Source organism: Aspergillus ruber (assembly GCF_000600275.1).
Source record: "Aspergillus ruber CBS 135680 unplaced genomic scaffold scaffold00003, whole genome shotgun sequence".
Classification (NCBI taxonomy): domain Eukaryota; kingdom Fungi; phylum Ascomycota; class Eurotiomycetes; order Eurotiales; family Aspergillaceae; genus Aspergillus; species Aspergillus ruber.
Window position 1 is genome coordinate 893,126 of NW_024467299.1, and position 23,953 is coordinate 917,078.

Genomic DNA, 23,953 nt, shown 5'->3' on the forward strand with positions numbered 1-23,953 from the left:
CGCGCAAATCTTAAAGATACGTCGCTGCTTCTCACTCCAGATATCATCAGCAGTTTACTGAGTACAGTGCGCCAGTGTCAACTAGTAATTCAAACGTGTTGGCGAGAGTTCTGTTTCCTGATTACTCCAACCACACGATTACAGTCCGGGTGCTTATTATGTACTGAGAGAAGTATCATAAGAAAACTGTATTTTAAAAGTCACGCGATGTCTTAAGCATATTGCAGAGCAAAGCGACGCTCCGTGAAGAACAATGACACATCCAGCTCACTTCTCTCTTGTTTTAGAAATTACCAAAGCCCATTTTATAGACCATGTATTTATCAGATATATCTGATTTTCAACAGTCTAGAGTTCATGTCGATTCCGTGGACACTGCAGCATGATTACCGAACACCTTCACAACCAGACTGCGACCTTCGACCTCCGGCTCAGAGTGCAAAAGGGATGGTTGAACAATCCCATGATCGCAGCTCTGCTGAAAGCGGCTAAGGAAAGACATATTGAGTACGACAAATAGAGTCGGACTCTAAAGGTTCGCACAAACATACATCGGCGATACATAACAACTTCGCAGAATTCGTCTCCAGATTCTTCACGAGGTCGATACGAACCAATGGTATCACTGAAGAGCAAGAAAAATTACATCATCTTGGAAATCAAAGGCGTATTAGTGAAGGGGCAAAAGGCATACTCCGAGGGAAGGGCCATAGCATGGTTAAAGCATCATGGTTTCTCGATCAACGACGGTCAGGTTGGGGACGACTCGATACCTCGTGTTGTATTTGAGGTTGGTTTTGCACATCCGTATTATGCAGAGCAACGGCTTTTGTCCTCCTTAGGGTCGGTCGGGTTAGTAGTTTTGGGTCAAGATTGATGAGGATGTTAAGACGCTTGGCGATGAGTGGTCTGCCCGCGGTTAGTCTACACCAATGCGAGTCTATCCTAGATGCCCTACCGCCTCCGGTGGTCCAAAACAACCCTAAAATCAATATCACAAACCTCATCACTGAAGAGAAAGGAAAAACGTTCGATGATTTTGATGACTCTTGCTCAACCGAACTTAATGTCGACATCTACCGTCCATTATTACCCCGGCCATCAAGTGCCTAGCCTATCAACTGGCGATGGCCAAGCTTCGTCCCTAGCACAGTGAGGGTATAGATCCTGAATACGTATGGCGCCCCTCACCATGAAGCTGGGTTTGTGTTCAGCATCAGCGGTCCGTACTGACTGTTCACTTGGATATGGGCCCCTTCTGATTGAGCATGTGGTTGCTTTTCATTGCCTTTCATGGAACTCAATCGAAGTAAGTGAATTATCCAGACTCTCGAATATGATGGCTGGGAATGCACTGGTTGGAGAAGATTAGTGTGCCGTTCGAAGGTACCTACCATCATGCCACTGTCAGTGTCTATATTGGCCCAATGGTTTCTCAGAGTGCGAAGCTGGCCTATGTATCGTATCGTTTGCGAAATAGTTCGCTCTACGATCATGTTTCTGTTTTCAATGCGCGTTTCTACTTTTTTTTTTTTTTTTTGGTCCCGTGCTTATTTGTGTAATACCTATATCCGATACCCTATCTGTTTTATGACCAACATCCTTATGACTCTGGCATCGCTGGATGTTAGGTAACTGTCGAAGTAATCAATATCACATTCCTCTAATCACCAATGATTAAAGCCTAGGACCGCTTAACCAACATCAGAATCATTCTATCAATTTTCGCCAAAATTGGCTTGCTTGCTTGTTTGTTTTATCTTCCAAGACGTCCCCTTCATCATAGAATACAGAATGAGAAAAGAAAGAAGATCACCCACTAAGCAAGCAAAAACTTCGCCGCATGCTCAACATGATCATCCGCAAACGAAGCCATCGTATAATAACTGTGATCGTAATCAGGCTGGTACCGCACATTCACGCCCTGAATGCCAGCCTCGGAGACGGCCTTTTCAAAGTTCTCAGGGAGCAGTTGGCCTTGTTTGTAGAAGTTATCGCCGGTTCCCTGCCTTCGTTAACATGTTTTTCATTCTATCGCGGGGAAGGGGGTAAAGGGAACGTACGACATCGATCAACGCATTCAGTGGACCAGACCATTTCTTCACAAGCTCAGTGGCATCATGCTCCTTCCACTTGGCCTGCTGGTCGTCGCCAAAGTACCCGTTGAACGCCTTCTGGCCCCATGGGCAGTTAATCGGGTTTGAGATGGGAGCGAATGCAGAGACGGATTTGTATTTGCCGGGATTGCGCAGGAACTATTCATTACATCCCATGTTAGCGTCTCTTCATTCCCCAAATCTCAATAACGCAGGACCGAGGTGAAAGACATACCAAAGTGAGAGCTCCATGCCCTCCCATACTGTGTCCCGTAATGCTGACCCGCCCCTCATCGATCTGCGGGAACGCCGAAAACACAGTCTTGGGCAACTCCTCGGTGACATAGGTGTACATGTTGTAGCCGTTGTTGTAGGGCGCCTTGGTAGCGTCGACGTAGAAGCCAGCGCCGGAGCCGAAGTCGTATGCGTCGTTTTCGCCTTCGATGTTTAGGCCGCCTTCACACAATCATTCATATTAGCATCGGGGTTTGTTTACTTTGCGCCGAGGACCAAGGTGGTAAGGGAAGGGGTAGGGAACGTACGAGGACTCGTATCCGGATACAACACCGCAATCCCATGCTTACTAGCACCATGCTGGAAGAAGCCCTTCTCAGAGCAATTATCCGCAGTGCACGTCAAGCCGGACAAGTAAATCAGCAGCGGAATTTTCTGCGACGACCGGGCTTGCGGGGGGAGGTAAAGGTTGAAGTTCATTTCGCATTTTGTGGAGGTCGCGGCATGGCTGAGTTTAAGCAGTTTGCCGCCGAAGGAGGCGATTGTTGCTTTGGTTGTGACGGACATTTTCACTGTCAATTGTATGTAGGCTGAGTAGATTATAGGTTGAGTGGTGCAATTGAGGGTGGTGCGGGTGGAATAAATAATGACGGATGAGGGGAAGCTGTGAGGGGCAGTGGTTATATAAGATAACTCGATTGAGCAATATTTTCCGCGCTCTGCGGAGAGGATTATTACCTTGTAGGATATGACAGGTTAAAGAACTACCATTGGAAGAAAAGAACTACATTATTATACAGCATCTCCAATTATGCAAAAATACACTCGCCATGCATGTACCGATCCCACAACGCCATACAAGTAAGCAAAACAGGCAAACAAATTACTCCAAAAAGACAGATGGAACGCCATATATCACCGGCGCAGCCCCATTCAGATACCTCAACACACACGCATCCCTCGACTGACAAACCGCTTCATCCAAAGCCACTGCTTCATTCCTCGGGGACCTCGACCTCGACCGAGCCCGTCCCTTACCCTTCGAATCACTCTCATCCTGCCCACCAATAAGACCCCATTTCTCAAACGTAGCCTGCGCAAACCGATCAATGTCCTTGTCCGTGACATCCCACAGCGTCGCGACGAGTGCCGGACTACCGGCTTGTAGATAGTTCATGGGTGTGCCATATGGTTCGTACTCGCCTGCTTCGGTCAGGGTGCCACTGCTGCAGCCCATTAGGAAAGCGACTGCGCAGCGGTCGAGGCGTTTGATTGTTCGGCCGCGGATGTATTGGGCGCCGCTGCCGTGACCGAAGTAGAGGAAAAGACTCTTGGTTTCGAGAGCTTCGCGGAATTCGTCTTCGGATGGTTGGCGGTTGACGATTCCGTTCCAGCGGTCCATGCGACTAAGGTCGGTTTCGAAGGTTGCTTGCGTTGTTTGCAGGTCACCTGTAGGATTGAGAATATAGGTACCGTCCTTGCGGTCAATAGTAAGTCGAGAACCTTCACCCTGTTTGTTTCGAAATCGAACAACGCGGTCGCGCAGGCACTCCAACGATGGCACACGGCAAACTGGCGATCCCTTCAGACAGGGAAGCGACTCCCATGGAAACAGATGGAGAGCCTTGTCGAGAACCAGAACGGTGTGGCTCGTTTGCGGGTTGACCGACTCGTTTCGGACAGTGTCATGATAGCCCCTGAGAGCATCAAGCGTCTCCACGACCATCATATCAAAGTCGATCTCATCGTAGGCGTTGCGCTCTCCCTGAAACTGCAGAATATCGACCACAAAGTAAAGAAGGTCCATCAGCATCTCTTCCGGATCCTCCTGCTGCTCCAAATCCTTAATCCCAGTAAACAGTTCAAGCACGTTATGGTGCAGCATCAACTTCGGACCCGTTGTCGACCGACCACCCTTTTGCCGTGATGGAAGATGCTTGTCAAGGATATAATTGAACGAGCTCGCAAACCGCGACAATGCATCACCCTCCCTCGCCACAGGCGAGAAGATACCCCTGAATCCACCAAACCACACACTCTCAACATTCTGCAGCAGATTCTCCATCCGACGATCTAGCGCCTCGCGGTTCTTCCACCACTGTTTCTTCATCTGCTTATCCACCTGTGCCTTGGCGGCATGCGCACTCTCGTTGGCCAGTTTGATCAACTCCTGCATCTCTTCCCGGCCATCTTCGAAGGTAAACTGCTCCTCGTCATCCTCGTCTGAGTTTCCCCTCTTGAGCGGAAGACGCAGGAGGAATGGTGTTTGGCCCTTGCGTAGACGCGAAACGACGAATTCCGTGCAGTCCGTGCTCAGCGACAGCGACAAAACGTTCCAGTTATCGGGCAAAATGTCGACGTACTCTTTCGTGAAGTTAGAGCAAATATCATCCTCAAGACCAACAGGCGACGGCAGAGACGTTGACGGCCAAACTAGCGGATCGTTGGCATCTGCCAAATGCTTGTCGAGATCAATAGCCACACGCTCGCGGTTAAAAGCGCCGATACGACCGATTTCTGTATTTGTCAGCACAATCTACCAATCCAGCTGAAATAGGGGGCTTACCATTGACATTAGCCGGCGCCTGAGACCACGGTGTCGAACAACCAGGTGCCGTAGTTTGCGACAACATAGAAATTCGACTCATCAACCTCGAAGCCGCATGGCTGTCAAGCGTAGATCCAAGTGTCGTAGCAGTACCGAAGATATTGTTAAGACACTCGCCCGCCTTGGACAGCATATCCGCAAAGTCCTCACTAGCCTTCGGGGTCTTGGAGCGCGTGCCGCGGGCAGGTGCTCGTGTTTTGCGAACGGTAAGTGGCTTCGCGGAAGGTGCAGGAGGTTCTACGGTGTTCTTTTCTGGTGACTCGAGCGATGGTAGGGAGATGGTGGACTCTGGGAGTACACAGTAAACCGCGTGTGTAGCGAAATGGCGAATAGCATCGGCGAGTAGGTGCTCACTTTCTCCGATATGCAGAGAGATCTGGCTATCCCGAGAAAGAGCATACTGTCGTGCGTCGGTCAGCAGGTTCGTCGCATTGTCGAAGTCGCGCAGTGCTCGTGAGCAGTCGGCTTGATGTCTAAGGAGGTCCGTTCGTAGTTGCAAGAGAGACTTCGATTCCACGGTAGACGACTCCGGCGTGGGATTCGAAGTCTTCCTAGAAGTAGCCCGGGAGGACGAAGACACAGCACGAGTGCTCCGCGTATTAGTAGTAGCCGGCTGTCTTGTCTTCCGTGTACCGGTGGTGCTCCGAATGCGCAACTTGTCCATCTTATCCTCCAGATCTGCAACAGCTGTCGGCGAAGTTTCCGTTTCAGAGAGGATAACCTCAGACATAATCTTATCGGCCTCAAGAAGCGCACGATGCTCCTCGCGATATTGGCCCATTGCCCGATGAAGAGAAGCTAGACCCATCTGCAGTGAGACAAGCTCGATACTGCTATCCAGCTGCTTCGCCAATGTGGCGGCAGACTCCAGGAGCTGCTGTCCCTCCGAAACACGTCCACCGTAGATCCAGTGAGATCCAAGCTGCGTTTGCGAAGCGACCAGGCGGACATTGGCATTGAGAGTCTTGTTGACCTTGAGCGCCTGCTCTCCGTAGTAGATCGCATCTTGGAAAAGGCCGTGGTGTGCGGACAGACTCGCGAGATTCAACAAAGAGGTATGATGAGAGCCAACGTGAGGCCAGAATGGCGCTCCCTGAAAGTAGCTGACAGACGGCTCCGTCGAAATCGCTTGCGAGACGTCAAGCTTCGCGACACCTTCGACAACACTATCAATCTCGGTACTGCTGCTTGCTTGCAAGGCCTTGCCCTGCTTCCGCTGAGCAAGCTTCTCAACCTTGGCCCAGATCCGACAGTTCAGTCTCACGGAGAGCTTAGCGAAGAACAATGCGTGGGTAATAGACCCCTGAGCAAAAGAAAGTCGCGAGTTAATGAATGCCGCATCTGCGACCAATCGTTCCCACGCAATCTTCGACAGAACAGAGCAATTGTTCAGATCCTGCTGCTTCTGGTTCTTCTCATACAGTGACCTGGCTGTCGCGAGGATACCAGCAGCCTTCTCAACCTCTCCAGTCTCAAGATGATACTCCCCTCGAGCCAACTTGTACGATAGCGTTGCCAGGCAAGAAACTTCGTTGTCTCGAAGGCACTGGTCCGCGCGGGTAAGCAAACCACTAGCCTTCTTGCAGTGTCCAAGTCGACAGTACTGCAGTACCAGTCGCGAAAGAACGATAATCGCTTCGGAGAAGTCGCCTAATTCTTGTAACTCGGTGACACGCAAGACCAACTCCAATGCTGAGAGCTGCACTTTCCATAGCCCGTGGATCTCGGTGTAATCGACAATTGCCTTGAGTTGCAGAATCCAGTAGTCGACATCGACGACACACGACCCTAGCGAGTTCCAATCAGGGCAGTTTGCCACCATGCAGCTCCAAGACGAAATAATCTGGTTGAGTTCGAAAGCTTGCAGATTCCCCTGGTGAAGTCGCACGGTGAGCTGTAGGGCGTTCCGAATGTGAGTGGAATAAGCAGCGAGCTTATAGTCGTTTCCAAAGGACCCATCCTCGCTGAAATCGGCACACTCGTTGACAATACTTTCCAGTACTTCTGGCTCCAGAGCACTCGGACGCTCAAGCAGAAATCGCATCGCGCATAGCATGGCACGCATACGGCGAATGGGATACGTTTCGCAGGAGTATATGTCAAGAAGCTTGGAGACAACGGAATTGAACATGCCACGGAAAGTTTCATCACTGTAAGCATGCAAATGCAACTCAGTAAGAAGACCCATCTGCCATTCAAGAACAAGTCCCCGTTGTTCCAGCCCTAATTGCTGATCATCGAGGACTTGCGATTCTGAGCTCTTGTTCCGCAGCTTCATCCTCATGTATCCGGAAATAGCACGACCGAGCATGAAACCACCACTCTTCGGGTCCTGAGAAGCACGATGAGGATAATTCCCGGCAGCATCAACAGCAACTTGATCCAGAGCTCCAGCGTTGATGTGTTCGGTAATAGACTGGCAAAATGCCTTGTCGGATTCTGCTCCCATATTCCCATCCATGTACAGGTGCGCAAGTCTCTCATACTTGAGGGCCGCAAATCCGGTATTCCGTTGTGAAGCCGAGCACCCAGAAAGCAAACTTGTCGAGTGTTTCAAAAGCGGCACAAGCGAACGGTAGTCCTTCCCGCATTCCTTCTCCCTGATGTATCGAGACCAAAAGAGGTTCGACAACTTCACAAGTCCCATTCCACTGTCCGAATCTGAATTTTTAGATGCGACACCGATGGTCATGAGGAGGCGTTGGCAATCGACGAGAATCGAAAGCATGTCGTCCCATGGCGGGTTCTGCGACATAACCGATAGCTTACCCATGGCAACTGCCGAATCGATAGCTGCTAGGATGATGTTCTTGCATGCAGTGACTCGCTTTTCAAAAGTCTCATGCTCCTTCTGCTCAGTTTCTTCGGAGGGTTGGCGTCCAACGTAGCGGCGCAGGAAGCGTAGAAAGCCGTAAAGATATTCGCGTATCCGATTCGGAATGTCGTCTGCTACACCCTTGCCCTTGTCCTTGGTGACTGCGTCCCCTAGCCAAGCCATCGAGATCTTCTTCAACTTCGCTGCCTCCACCAAAAGCTCATCCAGGTCGCCGGCGCTACCCTTCAGTTGTAGGGCCAGCGCTGCTGAGGCTTCTGATACAGCACTGGCGATTTCACCGTGAGACTTCGAAGACTTCATCTGCTGGAAATTAAGCGACGCGATCTTGCAGCGCACCGTAGCCAAAGAAAGACACTGTCCATCAGAGAGGGGCTTAACAGCCTCTGTGAACAGTTTCAAAGCTTCCTCCACACAACCTGCATCCTGAGCAAGTTGGCCCAGAATCGTTGCAATTCGTGTCACGGAATGGAGTTGCGCGGTGGACGATTTCCGTTCCGGCTTCGCGATGGCGGACTGGAGTCGAACGATGGTTTTGTATAGGATGGCGAACTCGGATTTCTCGATTCCTTTGTTGTGGTGAGCGAAACTTGCAAGATATCGTGATAATGGGTCCCAAAGCTCTTTTCCTTCGTCGCAAATGTGGCCGGACAATTTCCATCCCATGCCTCGCATCTCCATAGACAGCAGCTGGAGGGTCAGCGTTGTGATCGGTCGTAAGCGGTCCTTCGAGTCGTCGGTTTGCTGGGCGGAGGCCACGGAGAGAATGGTATTTGATAGTAACTGCAACTGAAGCGCAGCCTTGTCCTTGGTAAGACTCCCAGAATCCACCGCAGCCATAATCACCCTACCCGGACTACTCGAGTCAGACAACTGCATTGCCGAACAAACTTTCTGCGTCGTAGCTGGTCGTTTCTCAGCGGCAAGTAGCCGCAGCGCATTTGACTGGAACGTAACCACAAGCCCAAGCACAGTTTTCGCATTCCCAATATTTGTAAAGCTAAGCAGATCCGACATCCGCTCTTTCTCTTCCTCCTGTGCAGCCGTTTTTCTCGAAACCCCCGCGGCCTTCTTCGAACCAGCACTATCCAGATAAGCCTGTATCCTCCTCTTCAGCGCCCGCAGCTCCTTGTACGCCAAATCATTAAGACCAAGCGACAAGTACCTCCCCGCAAGCACACAAGCCCCCTGTTCAAGCTGTATGTTCAACCCCTGCTCATCCTGCCCCTGTTCGCTTTTCAGCGATCGTAAACACGACAGCGCTGATCGTGCACATTCTGCGACTGAGAGCAGCCCCTGGTCTACTGCGGTAGCGTCTGGTTGTGTGTATTTCGATAATCTCGACTTCTTCGGCGATCGACCTGCGTTATTCGGCGAAGTGTGTTGAAAGAGTGTCGAGGGTCGAGGGTCGTTCTGGCGTTTCGAGGAGGATAGTTTAACTGCATCTGACAACGTCTTTAACGTAGTATTAAACACCTCAGTAGCAAGCACGAGACGCTCATGAGCTGATAACCGCGCCTCCACATTCAGTGTTGTTGTTGTTGTTTTCGACGTCGCACGGGATGTCGTTCTACTGCGAGCTGCACTAGTTGTTGACTCCTTGATATTCCGTCCTGCCCGTCTCGATATAGCATTGCTTTCTGTCTCTGTCGCTTTCGATCCACCCCGAAACAATCCCTGCAGAGAGAGCAGTGTAGCATTCGAGCAAGTCGCTGTTGACCGGACGGCGAGCTTTACCGATTCCACGGAGGAATCGGAGGGGAATGTTGTAACCGCCATTGTATTAGTTAGTATATGATTTGTAGAATCGTATAGCGATTCGCATAATAAGGCAGGAGATGTAGATGTAATTAATCACGGGCCCATCACTGCAAGACAACTCCGTCCGCTGCCAAGACGAGACACAAACGTCGTTGTCGCGGTAACAGACTGCGCTAAACCTAAACGGGACCGGGGGCAGTCTCCGATCCTCCGATCGTGCGGCGGTTCTGATATGAATTCATCATTGAAATATCCAATTCCTCAATAAGATACACACGGCGATGGCTCTCAATATGACATTTACAAAACTCCCCCTCCGCTCCCTCACAATCCGCCATGCCCCAATCCGCAACGCCAGGCTCCTCACCCGCCCACCACCGACAATACAAATTCAAGCCCGTCCCCGTTCAACCTACACGTCCGAATCCATGCCGCGCATAGCCCAGACCTCCGTCTGGACTGCCATGATCCCACCCTTCATCCGGCGCCTCGCGCGCGGCGGCGGCAAACCCGACACCCCCGAATCCAATGAATGGAACCCAGCCAGCTTCTACATAATCATTTTCATCCTAATCGGCTCGCAGGCCATCCGGATGATGATGCTGAAGAAGGATTATGCGGCGTACACAAGGTCGACGGATGCGAAGATTGAGTTGTTGAAGGAGGTTATTGAGAGGGTGAAGAGGGGGGAGGCTGTTGATGTGGAGAAATTGTTGGGGTCTGGGGATGCGGCGAAGGAGAGGGAGTGGGAGGAGGTGTTGAGGGAGATTGAGGATGAGGATTCGTTGTGGCATCAGAGGGCTTCGGCAAAGCGGGCTGAACAAGCTGAACAGGAGTCGCAAGGAGATGTGGATGCGTTGAAGGAACCGGTTATCCCTGCTGAGGGCAAGGGGAATACGGAACCGCCGAGGGAAGGCAGTTCGAGACGGAAGCTAAATTTCTTTTAACAAGCGTAACCTGCTTGAACTTGAACCATTGTACAACATAAAATCCCTTGATAGACTTGAGATTAGCCAGGTAAGTACATGCACATCTTTCTTGAGGTGTACGTAGCTAACAATCAGTCCAGGTGATGTATGATTATTGTGATATGATGTTGCATACACTCAGCCCTCCTCTACAAAAACACAGGATTTACGTCCCTCTACTGTATATACCATCGATACCCGAATCAATCTATTTCCATTTATTTACTCCATTGAAGTGGAACTCAAAAGAACGTACAACTTCAGTCCAAACACTTCCCCCTATCCCTTCAATATACAGAAGAACCCGAAAAAAAAGAAACAAACAAAACTATCACACCACATCAAACAACATCATCACAGCGGGTCGACCAGTCGATTTCTCGCGCTATAACCTAACTGTCATCGTTCATCGGACCAAAGCCCTGCTCTGCCCTCGATATCATTGGGCTTTGATTAAGTGCGTTTACATAATCCCATAGCCACCACCGGGAGAAGCTATCATTATAAGCATTAGCATCATTCCATTTTGATCAATATCAAACATAACCAGAAGGAGGAAGGAAAGGCTAACCCTTCATAACACTGCACCCACCACCAGGTGAAGCCTTCATAACATTGCATCCACCGCCAGGAGAAGCTCTCATGAGAACGCAGCCACCGCCGGGGGAAGCTATCACAGACATCATATTAATATCATCAAACGCATGGCCCAGAATAGGACGATGGCAGGAGGGGATGGGACTTACCCCTACGGACACCGTTCTTAGCAGGCATTCTGTGGATTGGTTGGTTGGTTAAGCGTAAGCGTGAAAGTAGAATTCTAGTAGAGTTTTTTGGAGATGATTGATGATGATGATGAGAGAGTACTAAGTTGGAATTCGAAGGGGTTTTATGTGCTTGTCTGTTTGTCGTCGTTCATAGACAGAGATGGAGGGAGGGAAAGATAATGATTCTCGTTTCCATTCCCATTCTTTCTTTCATTCTCACTTTCATCCCATCCCCAATCTCAAAGTGAATCCAAGATAGACGAGGACAATATTAAGACCCCGAACCAACACCACCATCAACGAACCATGACTTTCATTACACTACCTTACCCTACACTAACCCGAATAATACGATTCAACTGCAGAAAAAGATATGAATGAAATTATATTGACATGCATAGTAGTACAACAATGACAAGTGGTCCCATTCACGCTGCTTGATATTGTTCTCGACACATGGTTGACGGGTCCCTTTATTGTCGTGTCTTTGTTTGACAGAGTTGCGTGTTACTCGGTATTTGGAGATAAAGATGTTTTTCTTCGGTGGGGTCTGGGGTCGTTGGTTAGTTTGTTGTATGATGGTTTGTTCCATATGGGGTTAACGCAACCACAAAGGGCTAATAAAGCCCGGAGATGCCACAAATTGACGCTAACCAGAACAATAATCCGGCTTCTGATAAAACAACCAACAAAGGGATGCTTCACACATCAAACAAATTACAAGTGATAATCCACACTATCCAATTCAATGCATATACAACGAAAGAAAGAAATCAAGGTTGATCATCTAACCACAACCCTCCCCTCTAATCTATCTGCCTTTTGTTACACTAAGCAAATTGACATAGATGTCTACCATATGAACAGAAAAGATCAAAAGATAATGCAAACTTTACAGACCAAAACCTCCAACAGATGTAGTGGTGAGACATGAGAAGACTGAAACATGAGAAGTAAAAAGAAATGAAGGATATACTCGTATCAACAACAAATGGAATGGACATAAAGCTGGTCGTCGCTAAAAGAAGAACAAAGAGAGCGTAAGAAAGGGGAAATCGAAATGAAAAGGAAGAAATCACTGCTGAGCCTGCAGGAACTTGGGCCACTGCTCCTTCCGCGGAACCTTGACACGGCCAATGTTCTCGTCCAGATCCAAGAGGAGCTTCAACGCGTTCCGCGAGCGCAGATACGGCAGAGGAGCCTTGGCACCCTGCAACCCAACACCAGGCTCAACCCGTCCACTAAGCGAAGGCTCAGGCTGCGAACCAGGCATGGGGAGCCACTTTTGCAGGATTTCATAGGCGGCCAGGGTGAAACCAAATTGCGGCGAGGAACGGACGATACGAGCGGGACCGCCCTTGAAGAACGCGCCAAAGCCTTCCTCCTTCCAGATATGCGATGCGCAGTGGCGGAGACCGGTGTAGCGGACTTCGCCCTTGCGAGCTTCGACTTGCAGACGGGTTTTGATGACGTCGCAGGGTGTTGTCAGGTAGGCGGCGGGCATACCGGCGATGGCACCGGCAGTGAGGAGCTGGACGACGCCGAGTTTGTGGGTTGGGGATTCGCCGAACATTTCGGACTTCAGGTGGGAGTAGGTAGGGAAGTAAATGGCGGAAAAGGGGACTGAATTGTTAGCGGGCCTTCTCTCTAAGCTTGGAAGTTACGTACCATCACGGAGAAGACAAGCGCTGGCTCCCTTGTACAATCCCATCAATCCCAGGTTCTTCACGATCCATAGAGCGGAGCGGCGAGGAGCGCCCTCGACGGACTTGGCGATTTCACCCTGAACCTGCAGGCGAATCTTGACAATTTCAAGGGGGTTGGTGAAGACCACTTGACATCCTCCTGCCGAAGCGCCAGCAAGGATCTCATAAGGGTACCAGATCCTGCCAGTGTCCTTGTCGGTAAAGTGATTCCGGACCAAATCGTTCACGGTAAGCTTGATGGCCTTCTCCGGTGCAACACCAATCAGCTGAGGAACAACACCGGAGTACAAGCCGGTGAATCCTTCGTTGCGGATAACCTTGCGTGCGCAATCCAGCGAGTTGTTGTACAGCCTCTCGCCAACACGTGTCGACCGCTGGTTCTGCATACGGGTCTTGACCAGGTCAATGGGGTAAACCATGAACGCACCAAACGCACCCGCAAGACTGCCAAGCGCAAAGTGGTGCGCCGATTCCAGCACGCTGAACAGAATCGACTTGGTGTTCTCTGCGGCCTTCTGTGTAGTGGTCGACGCAGCCTGGCTAGCAACAGCGAACGGGGTGCGCCATGATGCATCGACAACCTTGGCGAAATCCTTCTGGGCCAGCTGGCCGGACGGTGCGTCAAGACCGGCAAAGTGGAACAGGATATCCGCCTCCATCGGGGTGAACAGGGAGAAGCGCGTGGTACGGGCCGCCTCGTTCAGGAAGTCGGTGCGCGTGATCTTACCGTCGTCACTCTTGCGAGTTGCTTCGCGCACGATCAGGTCGATGATGTCCATTTCGCTCATGACGTTCTGGAAAGCGCGCACCGTCGCGTAGGAGATCTTGCTACCGTCGGAGACATTGCACAGACTGGGCAGGTTTTCCAAAACGTAGTCGGACAGCTTGTGCTTGGAAGTTTGGAGGATGATGCGCTGGAACTCATAAGGCTCAATGTAACCATCGCCATCAGCATCCATGACATGGAATGCTTGCCGAATACGCTCTCCCTGCAATCCCCGCAGCATCTGGGCGAATTGCGGATAGGTCATCTCATGGCGGCTCTTGCTGCTGCCTGTATACAACGACGCCCATGCGGAGTTCCAGTTGAACGGAATGCTCTCTTGAGATCTCGTCTGGCTGAACAAGCTCTCCACGTTCTCCCACTTGACAGTACCCGTTCTCTCGATATCGAACAGACGGAAGGCAATCTCGTACTCGGCATCGGGCTTAGCGAGGAGGTTCTCGAACGTCGCCCAGTCGCCAAGGGTCAATCTACCGGCCTTTCGCGTATCGGCAACCTGGAAGAGGATAGAATATTGCTCCCGCTTGATCTTGTGCTACATGGCGAATTGGCTTGTCAGCGATCCTGCTGGCGAGAAAGCCGCTAGGGCAATAGCGGGGGGGAAAAAGCAAACAAGGGCTCACATAGTCTTCCTCCTTGGGGGCAATGGCATTGATGAAATCATCTTCGGTCATGTACAGCTCGCCAGTCTGATCATCTTTATGGGCAAAATGGTTGAAGTTGGCCTTGATGTAGTGCGAGAGCTGAAGCTCGTCCGAGCTGCCCACCAAGGATTGCTTGACGGCCTCTTTGACGCCGGACATGTTGACTTGCAGATTGAGCCAGACGGTGCGGGAATCCTGAGGGGGTTCTGGTCTGGATGCAGCGACTGCAGCTTTAATCGTCTCTTTCAGTCCTCTTCAGTGGACGGTGCACAGGACCTGGTCTGAGATGGCAGGAATGCAGAGAGAAAAGATGTGTGGAGAAAAAGGAAAATTAAACAAAGGATTGGGGTGATATACGGTATCGTATTGTGTATGTATGGTATGTATCAGGCACTAAACTCAGCTCAACACAGTCAGCCACATCTCGTGGCAAGTGTTTACTTTTTCGCTGTATTCATGCTTCAGCTTCGCACGGTATTCTATTTTATTTTAATCCTTTCTCTCCGCCTCCTCTGCAGTACTGGACAGAGCCAACACTGGTCAGCCACCGCCCCTGAATTACATACAATACAATACGGCAGATCGGAACAAGGGCCGATGCCTCAGTCATGTTCTCCGCACAAAGCGCATAATGAAGTAAACAGAACACACATGGAACTGTACTCTGTACCCTTGACGGAATAAGGGTCGATGGCGGGCCTACTACAAGTACCAGTACCCCATCTCTCTCTCTACATATACCTCTACTATGTACATGTACAGACACAGTCCTCGAATGACTCATTTGACTACTCCGGAGTAACTATGCATATGAACAATTCACTTAATAATCCCCGCCAGCTAGCTGACCGATATTCCATATTTTTCCTTCACATGACACCTTTCCACCAGTCATAACGCACAGGTGTACTTTATCTATCGGGCCGATGTTCGTACAAACTCCGTTCCTGCTCGCTCCGTGTTCGGTGCGGAGCTGTGGGGATTTATGAGCACGGTTTACATTATGCTCTTGGAGTCACCCCTAGGCAACTGAGTGTGGAGGGGAAATTTCATGTGCAGCTATGCCGTATGCTACACATGTCAACATTATGCATTCCTCAAATGTCCGAGAATACACTATTTTTAGTCAGTCGGTGTTTGTGCCTGGATGCTAAGGCAGCTCATGTGCTTGGCCAACATTCTATTTAACCGATGCGTAGGGCTGGACTCGAGGACTACAAAGCGTTATGCAAAAGTATACAGAGCTTATCTAGTGTGCGGACAGGAGGCTGGATCAATCGTGAGCATTGCATTGCATCCTCATAGATCTTGACTCCGTTCGAACGTTCCACATAGCTAGGTTAGTCACCTAGTTATTTATATATCTCCAGAGCGCCTACCCCTGGGTGCCCGTCTTCATGTACCAGGCACATAGCTCAGATCTACAAGTCAAACATTTCTCCCCCTGTTCATTTCTCTTCTTTCGGGAGCCACAGCAACCCAAACGTCTCAAATAGTCACCACATTGCTGCGGGGCAGTAGATCGGATCGACCGACACAATGACACAGCATGACAGCATAATAGCCACTCGAGCAGTATCTGGTTAATGCGTGCCCGGAAGAAAAACCCAGACGATAGCGTAGTCGTGCTAACTATGCTGACTATGCCAACTGTGCTAGGTGTGCCGGATGTGCCAAATGCAATGTGCTAACTCAATCCCCTGCAAGGCATGACTCTGAGCAACACCAACCCTCTCTACCGACGACAACTCGAGAAACCCTCTCGATGATCCCCTCCCAGCCATCCAACATGGCCATCTCATTTGCCCAGGACTGGGTGATACTGTGAGTGACAATGTGACACTGCACCGTGCTGCATTCCCCGGCGCTTACAGAACCGCCATCACTGGCCGTCATTGGTTCTACGGCATTTCTCCTCTTTCGGTCGACCCCTCCTACCAGGACTGATTCAACTTGAGACTTACCAGGCGATTATATAGCCGCGGAAGACCCCCTTCTACATATCTGCTCTCTTTTCTTCTTTTCCTGTCAGACACTGTGTGTTTGGAATTGGTTATTTTTCTTCTTTTTTCTATTTTCGTCTTTGAGTGGTTCGTTTTGGCTGGTCCAAGCACCGCTTCTTTTTTTGTTTGTGGCTTGACTCGGCACGCGTCAATAAAAAAATATAGAAAAAACAACAACAACAACGCATACTTGCACATATTAATAGTATCTCGCGACACGCTGGCTGGAGCTCGATTTTGTTGATCAAAATCCAAAGCCTCACCGCATTCTTGCTTTATATCGATCAGCCCTACCTCTTCAATTCAGCCACCACATCACATCAATCCACATCAATCACCTCCATTACAATAACACAAAACAAAACAACAAAATGTACGCCGCCCGCGCTGCAAAGCCAAAGCTCTCCTTGAGCATCTCCGCCGCCCAAAACGCCCGCTCCTCCTTCCCCCTCAAATCCCCCAGCGCCGCCCCCCGCACCCCGATCTCGCCCGTCCCTATCCCCAGTCCCGGCGCTGGTGCGGGCGCCGGTGCAAAGCGATTCTCAACGCTGCAGCCCTACGCATACGTCAACAATTGCTCGTCCAAGAGTATTCTCAAGAAACAGCCTAGTCATGGGGCTGGTGCGGACAAGAGGATCAAGTTCAAGGGGACGCCAACTGTGCATTGTGTCACGCCGATCGAGAATAAGGAGGAGTATTATGGGTGCCATACGAGAATGGGAAGGGAGGAGAGGAGGTGGATTGTTAGGGAGTGATTGGTTTATTTGTTTGTGATGGATATGGCAAGATAAGATGAGAAGATGAGCGCGTCTTGACTGGATCTGGTCGATAGCTAGGGCTATTAAGAGACGGGTCGGCCTTGATGGTCTGCAACCACGCCCGGCTCCGACGGACTCAGGTCTACGATACAATATCGTCGGAATAAGGTCTCGGATGGTCCTGTTGGATGGGCTACGTGTGTTAGCGTGCTATTATGATCATGATGCGATGCCTTATGAACTTACCTAGTTGGAATCAATGCACTCGTTATGGTTCCTCATACTCATGCATTCATTGTAGTATACCTTCCGTAGACACTGTCCTTGAGCTCATACTATTCCACAACCTCAACCCCCTTTACTAAACCAAGCGTCGGAAGCCCCTTCTCAAAGCCCTCACTTCGCCGAAACTTCCCTCCCCCCTCTATTTCCCAGCATACCACATAACCCGTCCCTCACCTCCCCTAATCCACTACACTGCTCCCCAACAACTCTATTTCTACTTACCGTTTCCAACACCTCCCTAACCCATCCCACGCAATTCCACCTTTGTACGTCCTGCCTTATCGACGGCCCCTTAATAACCCCCGTAATCTCGCCGTATAAATGATTTTAGCAACCATAACCAGTACCAACAGAATAGCAGCGGCATATGGGCCAGGCAGGGAGAACGTTTCTCGGAAATGCCATATGGGTGTGCCGGTTGGGGAGAGGGTTTCTTTGGTGTTGCAACATGTTCCTGGCTCTGTTTCTGTTTTTAGGAGTGTGCTTTTGGGGGGAGTTGAGGGGTGGGTGTGGAGGCCCAATGGTAGCTGGGTTTTGTTAATTGGATTGATCGGAGTGGATTGGATGGCAGGTAGGAGGGGGGATGTACGTGTCTTCTTTCCGGGACATTTTGGGGGAGCCGCCGCGGGCGTAGAGGGCGACGTAGAAGCGGTCTTTGTTTTTCATTGCGATAGATAATAGAAATTATTCCTAGGTCATAGAAGACGCCAAGGCACTTGCTCCAATGTATACATATGCTTAATTATTCACTTAGGGTACCGGCGTAATGCTTTGGCTTTGGATGAAGTGTCCAGGAAGAAGACTGCTACGGATACAATGGTAGTGTCACATTAATTTTCCCCTTAGTGGTGGCTCATTTTATATTTGATTTGATCCCACTATTGTATACGGTACCTATAATATACCTGATATGTCTAGATTAAGTTATGATGGCAAAAGCCCTAGTTCACACGTTCACACGTGGATGCGGACGCATGATCAACACGCTGAAACCGTTATGAACCGGCTTAAATGTACAACAACATCGCGTCCATTGTAACATTAAGGTTAGTGTGGTTGAGAACTTTAAATGCCTGAGACAGACTCGGGAGGTACTCGAACAAATAATGCTAAATTGTCGCTGCGGTTCCTGTCCAGTCGGGAAGCGAGCTCAAGGGTTAAATGTTCCGCTCCCTCCCCCGAATAGTGTTCGATCCAGGTCGATTTAAATTTTTATCAATTGGAGCTGTCGATCAGGTTCTTTAATTGCGGCCAATTAGTTCGGTTCGCTCCTGTTCGTCTGGATTTGTCTCGTGCAAGTGCACGTTGAGTGTGGCGATGCTTGCAAAACCACCAATGCCGTTGACGGCCCTGAGGGCCTCGGTGTAGGCGTTGACTACGCTGGTAGCATTGCCGGTGATGGTGAAGCACTTCTAGTTGTCGTGGATAGTAGATCTTCATACCCTAAACGGCCTGATTGGCGACCTGGGCCTGGATAGCGAGTTTCGTGTAAAGGCCATCCCGTTTCTGTTCCATTATAACATTTTCATGACACAGCACGGGTGACGATAGTGGTGGCTTTTCGAACACGATTTCGATGCTAGTGGAATTTGATAACATCGATCTAATCCGCCATCGATATATCCCAATTGTGGAAACCACCCTCAAGGGCTCTGCAGTTATCTCTCCAACATCACTCACGTTGATTGTGCCACATATGATGCTGTTCTGCAATGCACTTAATACTGCACGAATGCTGGTATTAAATGGAGGTAATATTATATCCACTAAATATGTCCATAACCGGCTTCAGTTTGGTGACAAGGTCCGGTGTAGACACCCAGCAAATACTTTGCGTAAGTTGTAGCCGCCGTGAATGCGGCGTGTCTTTGTACGTCTTCGGCGCAGCTGTACTGTCGTTGCTGTTTGGAAGGCCTCGTTTGTTCCCGGTTTTTCTTGATCATGCTGATTCCTGAGTTCCCGGGACATATTGTAATTCTTTCTTTTGCGGTAGCCGTTGCTCCATAGTCGATTTGAAAGAGTCGTGTCCGAGGAGCCTGAGCCATGGGTTTTGATCAAGGTCGTCTTCTATGATCCACATGAGCCGCGTAATGCAAATAGTCAGGCTTTAATTTGTCCGTAACTGGTGGAGAACAATTTGGCTTATGATGCTTTTAATAAACTCATAGTCGGTGTGTGCTTTGATGCCATGAAATATAAGAGCGCCGTAGCGGCAATGGTCGACCAACTGGCACGGGGACCGAAACAGGCTTTCGAAGCGCGCAAAGACTCAAGTAACTTGCTTCTACTGTCCCTGCTATGACTTTTCCCAGCCATTTTAGGTGTTAAAAAAAGTCGAAATGTACCATGGGCTTCTTGTCGTGCTGCTGCCTTTGGAAATGTGGATTCGCGCAAAGAAGCTTATTGCAGCCACCTTGAAATCTCCTGGCTGATTCGATGCGTAGCAATTTGAGCCTTAAGACAAGGGTTCTGTTTCTCCACAAAGTAAATATGAAAAGGGTTAGACCCTTCAGTCTTATCATGAACCCTGAAAACTATCGAGATGTTTCATGCGGCGGAATCCGTGCTAGGATGATTATCGCGATGAGAACGGCAAACATTCCAAGCTGCAAAGGCAGCCTGTCACGCTCGCTCTTCATTTTGAGAACTTTTGATAGTGGACTATCAGCCCAATTTCGCTCACGATACTCACGTATCTACTTGGAAAATTTCTGGGTGTCTCCCACGCGTGGAAGCCATTGTTTGAGTTGAATATCATTTCCCACTCTGAAAAAGGCCGTTGACTAAGAATTCACTCCGTATTGCCAGGGCAAGGTTGCTTTAGGATATTTCAAGTTGCCTTGCTGGAGACAAATTAATGAAACGATTCTGTTTGAGTCAATACCGTCCCACAACGGGACTTGTAAAGCCTTGATGTGCCTGTTGCTTATTTTCTTTCAACCCCAAAGCACATCAGCCTTCATATTAGAGGGTTGAAGGTTGTGTTAGCAACTCAGACCTGATTGTATGAGCAAGGCCTCTTTGTAAATGTGTTTAGGCAAAAAATTTATGTATGATTTACCTTGCAGATATGCTGCGCATACAAAATGCACAATTATCGCTCTTCCCGTTACCTTCAATTACTTCACCGAAGATTCGTGTGTTCGCATTTTCAACAAAAGAGATGCGGACTTTCCCCGTCCAGATTTGCTATCGACCGGCCTCGATGCTTATGAAACGAGCATGGGAATAGTTTCGACACCCTCCTCTTGATGGTAAAGGGGTGGAATGACCACAGAGCGTAACGTTGATCCTATCATCGTTGAAGAGGCACCTCGCCCAAAACTCTTTTATAGGTAGCGCCCTATTGACGATAACCATGACGCACGAGACAAATGGGCCAGCGCCGTGCAAGCATTGACGGTATAGCCGTGCCATTCTCACGCCCGTATCCAGGAGGCCAGTATACGGTTTTGCGAGTACAGTTCTCTAAAGACCGACAGGCCATTTGTATCCATCTGAAAGTCCGGAATGCGCGAGTTTATACTGTGCTGGTCCCGGTATCTCGACCTATTGTGCATGGGAGAGTGCGGACAGCACCATGCATTTTGTGTGCATGTATATGGGGTGGGAGTTTGAGTACGGAGTTGCCTCAACGGACTACATATCCAACAGCTGACTCCATGACATATCCTTTATCATCTTTCTCAAGGTTAGCTGTGCTGATTCAATCAGGAAGCCTTCATATCACCCACAATCATAAGGATATCCATGCTCGTCGAGTCAATTTCTGTTGTTATAACAGGATTTTGTCTAGGAGCCCTGATAGACTGGCTTTGACTGTCGGAAGAGTGAGCAGGTAAACGCTGGACATCATAGGGTGAACTTACACGTTCTTAAACTGAAAGATAGGGCGTGAACCAGGGATAGATTCGCTGTTTATGGTATTTTCGCTTTGGCAAAACCGTTAATACTTCCACGTACTTCCCGGCCACTTCGAGTACCCAGCTGCGAGATTTTTGTTCAGACATTTTCGTCTCAGTTCAGGGGCTGTGATTTCCTTGGTATGCATTTGCAATGATCTGATCAACGCATGGCAGCTTGGTCCAACGTTTGTTCTCAATGGCATGAGTCTTTCTAGTGAGTTGCCCCGTAAGGATGGAATGACGCTGGCTCAGCTTGAACTTCTCCGAGCAACGTTTAGAAATTGCGATGTTGGTAGGTAATCCTGTACGATCGCTCATGCCGCTTACCGTGGTACCTTAAACGCATACCCCAAGCGCTTACAATTTTATTGACCCACGAGAACCGTGTTGGTTTATGTATCATTTGCTCCCAAAATGTCTGCCGCTTTTTGGCCTTCATTTGTGCAGGCCTATCTTTCGTTCATGTTAGAAAAATTGCTGACCAGTCTTCCTGTCCGCAGCATTGATTAATGTAGGCATGCATTTGTGATGAAAGATTGCCGGGTGACCGTCTTAAAATATTTGCAGAATGGCTAGGTTCGGCGTTTTGCTGCTTCGACATCTTGCGAGTTTAATTTGCACCGCATATGCAAAATGGAAGGTGCGGTTTTAGGCAAGGATATTTCGATATCAGACTAGGACAGGTGTTTTTCGCCTCCATCATCTGTACAGGAGGAAGTCCGCGTTGTGGGCACAAGTGGCCGACGGAACCTCAAGAGGGGTCAGCTTAGTCTAGACGCGATTGGCATTCACCCATTTTCTCCATACGGGTGCCTGGGAGGGCTCGTGAATGAGTACCCTGGTACAAAGCTTTTTTCTTCCGGAAAGTTAGGCCTGTATGGTTGATGAATGGCAGCATCGTTACCCTTATCCATATAAAGAAATCGGCAGGTTCGGAGGCAAATGGCCAAATACCAAGCCCGACTTGGGCACTTGATGCGTAACTTATGTTTGCACGATGTCAAGCCTGCTATCTCGTTGGATGGATATCTCGTCAAAGGCAACGTATAGGGGAAATCTCAGTCATTGACAATGGGTACGCTATCCATTCGGATATCACCACTCACTCGTCGTGTTCAAAATCTGGAATTAGCACACCCTATAAACCATCCTCTCGGCGCTGTGATTCGGAGATCGACGAGGTACTCGATGGCGTAGACGTTAATTTCCCAAGCTTTCCAAAAGCTATGTGGATGTTCATCGTGTAATCACCAAATATGCCAAAGCAAACGTTTCTTAGCCCGGAATGTGACGAGAATAATGGTAGCGAGGCTCTGTTGGATGGTATGAAGATAACAAGTGTCTGCCTAGGTGGCCTGAGTGATTTAGCTTAATGTGATGAGAAGGATACCAGTGAATAATCTACCTTTAGTATATCATAGTCATTCACAGCTATATTAACTCTTATGTGAGATGTTTGATATTGCACAAAAAGGGAAGGTCTAGACAAAATCATTGTGTAACCAAGGGAAATTACACAATTAGCCTTGGCACTAGTTCTTATCTCCTTTATAATTGGGAATATCTTCTTCCTAAGCTAAAGTCCAGCATTTTATGGCACCATGGCACTCCAAAAACTACGGACCTTCTTTTCAGGAAAACAAGCCCTCCCATTTCATGTCTTATCAGACCTACATCTAGAAGTCGATCAGCAATACGCTTCTTTTGAATTCCCAGTCTGTGCAAACTACCTCATTCTAGCCGGAGATGTCGGGTGCCTAGCGGATTATGACGCATACCTATATTTCCTACAAAAGCAGGCTGAGCGGTTTGTAACTGTGTTCCTCGTTTTAGGGAATCATGAATTCTACAAAGAGTCTTTCGAATCAGGCGTTGAAAAGGCTAGGCGGCTTGAAAAAGAGCCTTGTCTTAATGGCCGGCTTGTTGTTCTTCATCGGAGACGGTACGATGCCCCGGATTCTAATGTCACTATCCTCGGCTGTACGCTTTGGTCCAGGGTTTCGGAGAGATCAAGCGACAATGTCCGGCAGAAGGTTCAAGATTTCCACCAGATAGAAAATTGGGCCATCGACAACCACAATGCAGCGCATGATGCAGATTCGGAATGGTTACTACGAGAGCTTGAAGCAATACAGGAAGAGAATCAAAAAACGGGGAAGGGCCAGAAACGTTACGTTCTGGTCGTGACGCACCACGCGCCTTTGACTCAATTGACATCCAGCCCGCGAAATGAAAATAGTTCTATATCGCCTGCGTTTGCGACTGACATACTTTCGGACATTCCAAAGTTAGATGGTGTCAAGGCATGGCTATTCGGACACACGCACTATTCAACAGAATTCAAATACCGGGGGATAAAAGTTGTTAGCAATCAACGGGGATATGTGCTTAATGGGCTCCGTCTGGGGGATAAGGCAAATAGATTTAATCCTCTTAAGGTCATCCATATATGATAAAGTGTTATCGTATCATGATGATTGCAGACTACATAGCTATTCATTACCCTTTGTGGCCACGCTTTAGGGCACATCCTCAGGGCTTCCCTGGCCCGTGCAGATCCGATATTTTCCCGCCGACCTTTACCGGAATAACGGGTCTCTC

At 49.2% G+C, this 23,953-nt stretch overlaps 8 protein-coding genes across 8 annotated transcripts; 4 read left to right on the top strand and 4 right to left on the bottom strand.

Moving 5' to 3' along the window:
- The first annotated feature begins 1,406 nt into the window (after positions 1-1,406).
- On the top strand, positions 1,407-1,739 carry EURHEDRAFT_218502 (uncharacterized protein). The gene has a single exon (XM_040778000.1). The coding sequence runs from the start codon at positions 1,456-1,458 to the stop codon at positions 1,633-1,635; it is 180 nt and encodes a 59-aa protein (XP_040642310.1). The 5' UTR covers positions 1,407-1,455; the 3' UTR covers positions 1,636-1,739.
- On the bottom strand, positions 1,557-3,037 carry EURHEDRAFT_408963 (S-formylglutathione hydrolase). The gene is made up of 4 exons (XM_040780958.1): positions 2,639-3,037; positions 2,332-2,552; positions 2,064-2,255; positions 1,557-2,005 (listed from the first exon to the last, which is right to left on the bottom strand). Exons 1-4 carry the CDS (start codon positions 2,895-2,897, stop codon positions 1,820-1,822), a joined length of 858 nt encoding a protein of 285 aa, XP_040642311.1. The 5' UTR covers positions 2,898-3,037; the 3' UTR covers positions 1,557-1,819.
- Positions 3,038-3,080: 43 nt separating this feature from the next.
- Positions 3,081-9,604, bottom strand: EURHEDRAFT_383741 (C50 family peptidase). The gene is made up of 2 exons (XM_040779590.1): positions 4,897-9,604; positions 3,081-4,847 (listed from the first exon to the last, which is right to left on the bottom strand). Exons 1-2 carry the CDS (start codon positions 9,548-9,550, stop codon positions 3,214-3,216), a joined length of 6,288 nt encoding a protein of 2,095 aa, XP_040642312.1. The 5' UTR covers positions 9,551-9,604; the 3' UTR covers positions 3,081-3,213.
- A 182-nt stretch (positions 9,605-9,786) lies between these two features.
- EURHEDRAFT_408965 (DUF5321 domain-containing protein) lies at positions 9,787-10,969 on the top strand. The gene is made up of 2 exons (XM_040780959.1): positions 9,787-10,549; positions 10,602-10,969. The coding sequence occupies exon 1, from the start codon at positions 9,826-9,828 to the stop codon at positions 10,477-10,479; it is 654 nt and encodes a 217-aa protein (XP_040642313.1). The 5' UTR covers positions 9,787-9,825; the 3' UTR covers positions 10,480-10,549; positions 10,602-10,969.
- EURHEDRAFT_383743 (uncharacterized protein) lies at positions 10,482-11,433 on the bottom strand. Its single transcript, XM_040779591.1, has 3 exons — positions 11,247-11,433; positions 11,072-11,170; positions 10,482-10,995 (listed from the first exon to the last, which is right to left on the bottom strand). The coding sequence occupies exons 1-3, from the start codon at positions 11,272-11,274 to the stop codon at positions 10,964-10,966; spliced, it is 159 nt and encodes a 52-aa protein (XP_040642314.1). The 5' UTR covers positions 11,275-11,433; the 3' UTR covers positions 10,482-10,963.
- Positions 11,434-11,966: 533 nt separating this feature from the next.
- Positions 11,967-14,841, bottom strand: EURHEDRAFT_471803 (citrin). Its single transcript, XM_040785339.1, has 3 exons — positions 14,381-14,841; positions 12,936-14,292; positions 11,967-12,890 (listed from the first exon to the last, which is right to left on the bottom strand). Exons 1-3 carry the CDS (start codon positions 14,558-14,560, stop codon positions 12,343-12,345), a joined length of 2,085 nt encoding a protein of 694 aa, XP_040642315.1. The 5' UTR covers positions 14,561-14,841; the 3' UTR covers positions 11,967-12,342.
- A 1,595-nt stretch (positions 14,842-16,436) lies between these two features.
- Positions 16,437-17,466, top strand: EURHEDRAFT_408967 (uncharacterized protein). The gene has a single exon (XM_040780960.1). It carries the CDS (start codon positions 16,776-16,778, stop codon positions 17,157-17,159), a length of 384 nt encoding a protein of 127 aa, XP_040642316.1. The 5' UTR covers positions 16,437-16,775; the 3' UTR covers positions 17,160-17,466.
- A 5,487-nt stretch (positions 17,467-22,953) lies between these two features.
- On the top strand, positions 22,954-23,925 carry EURHEDRAFT_493385 (putative calcineurin-like phosphoesterase; the record flags this gene model as incomplete). Its single annotated transcript, XM_040785659.1, has 1 exon — positions 22,954-23,925. The coding sequence occupies one exon, from the start codon at positions 22,954-22,956 to the stop codon at positions 23,803-23,805; it is 852 nt and encodes a 283-aa protein (XP_040642317.1). The 3' UTR covers positions 23,806-23,925.
- Positions 23,926-23,953: the final 28 nt, after the last annotated feature.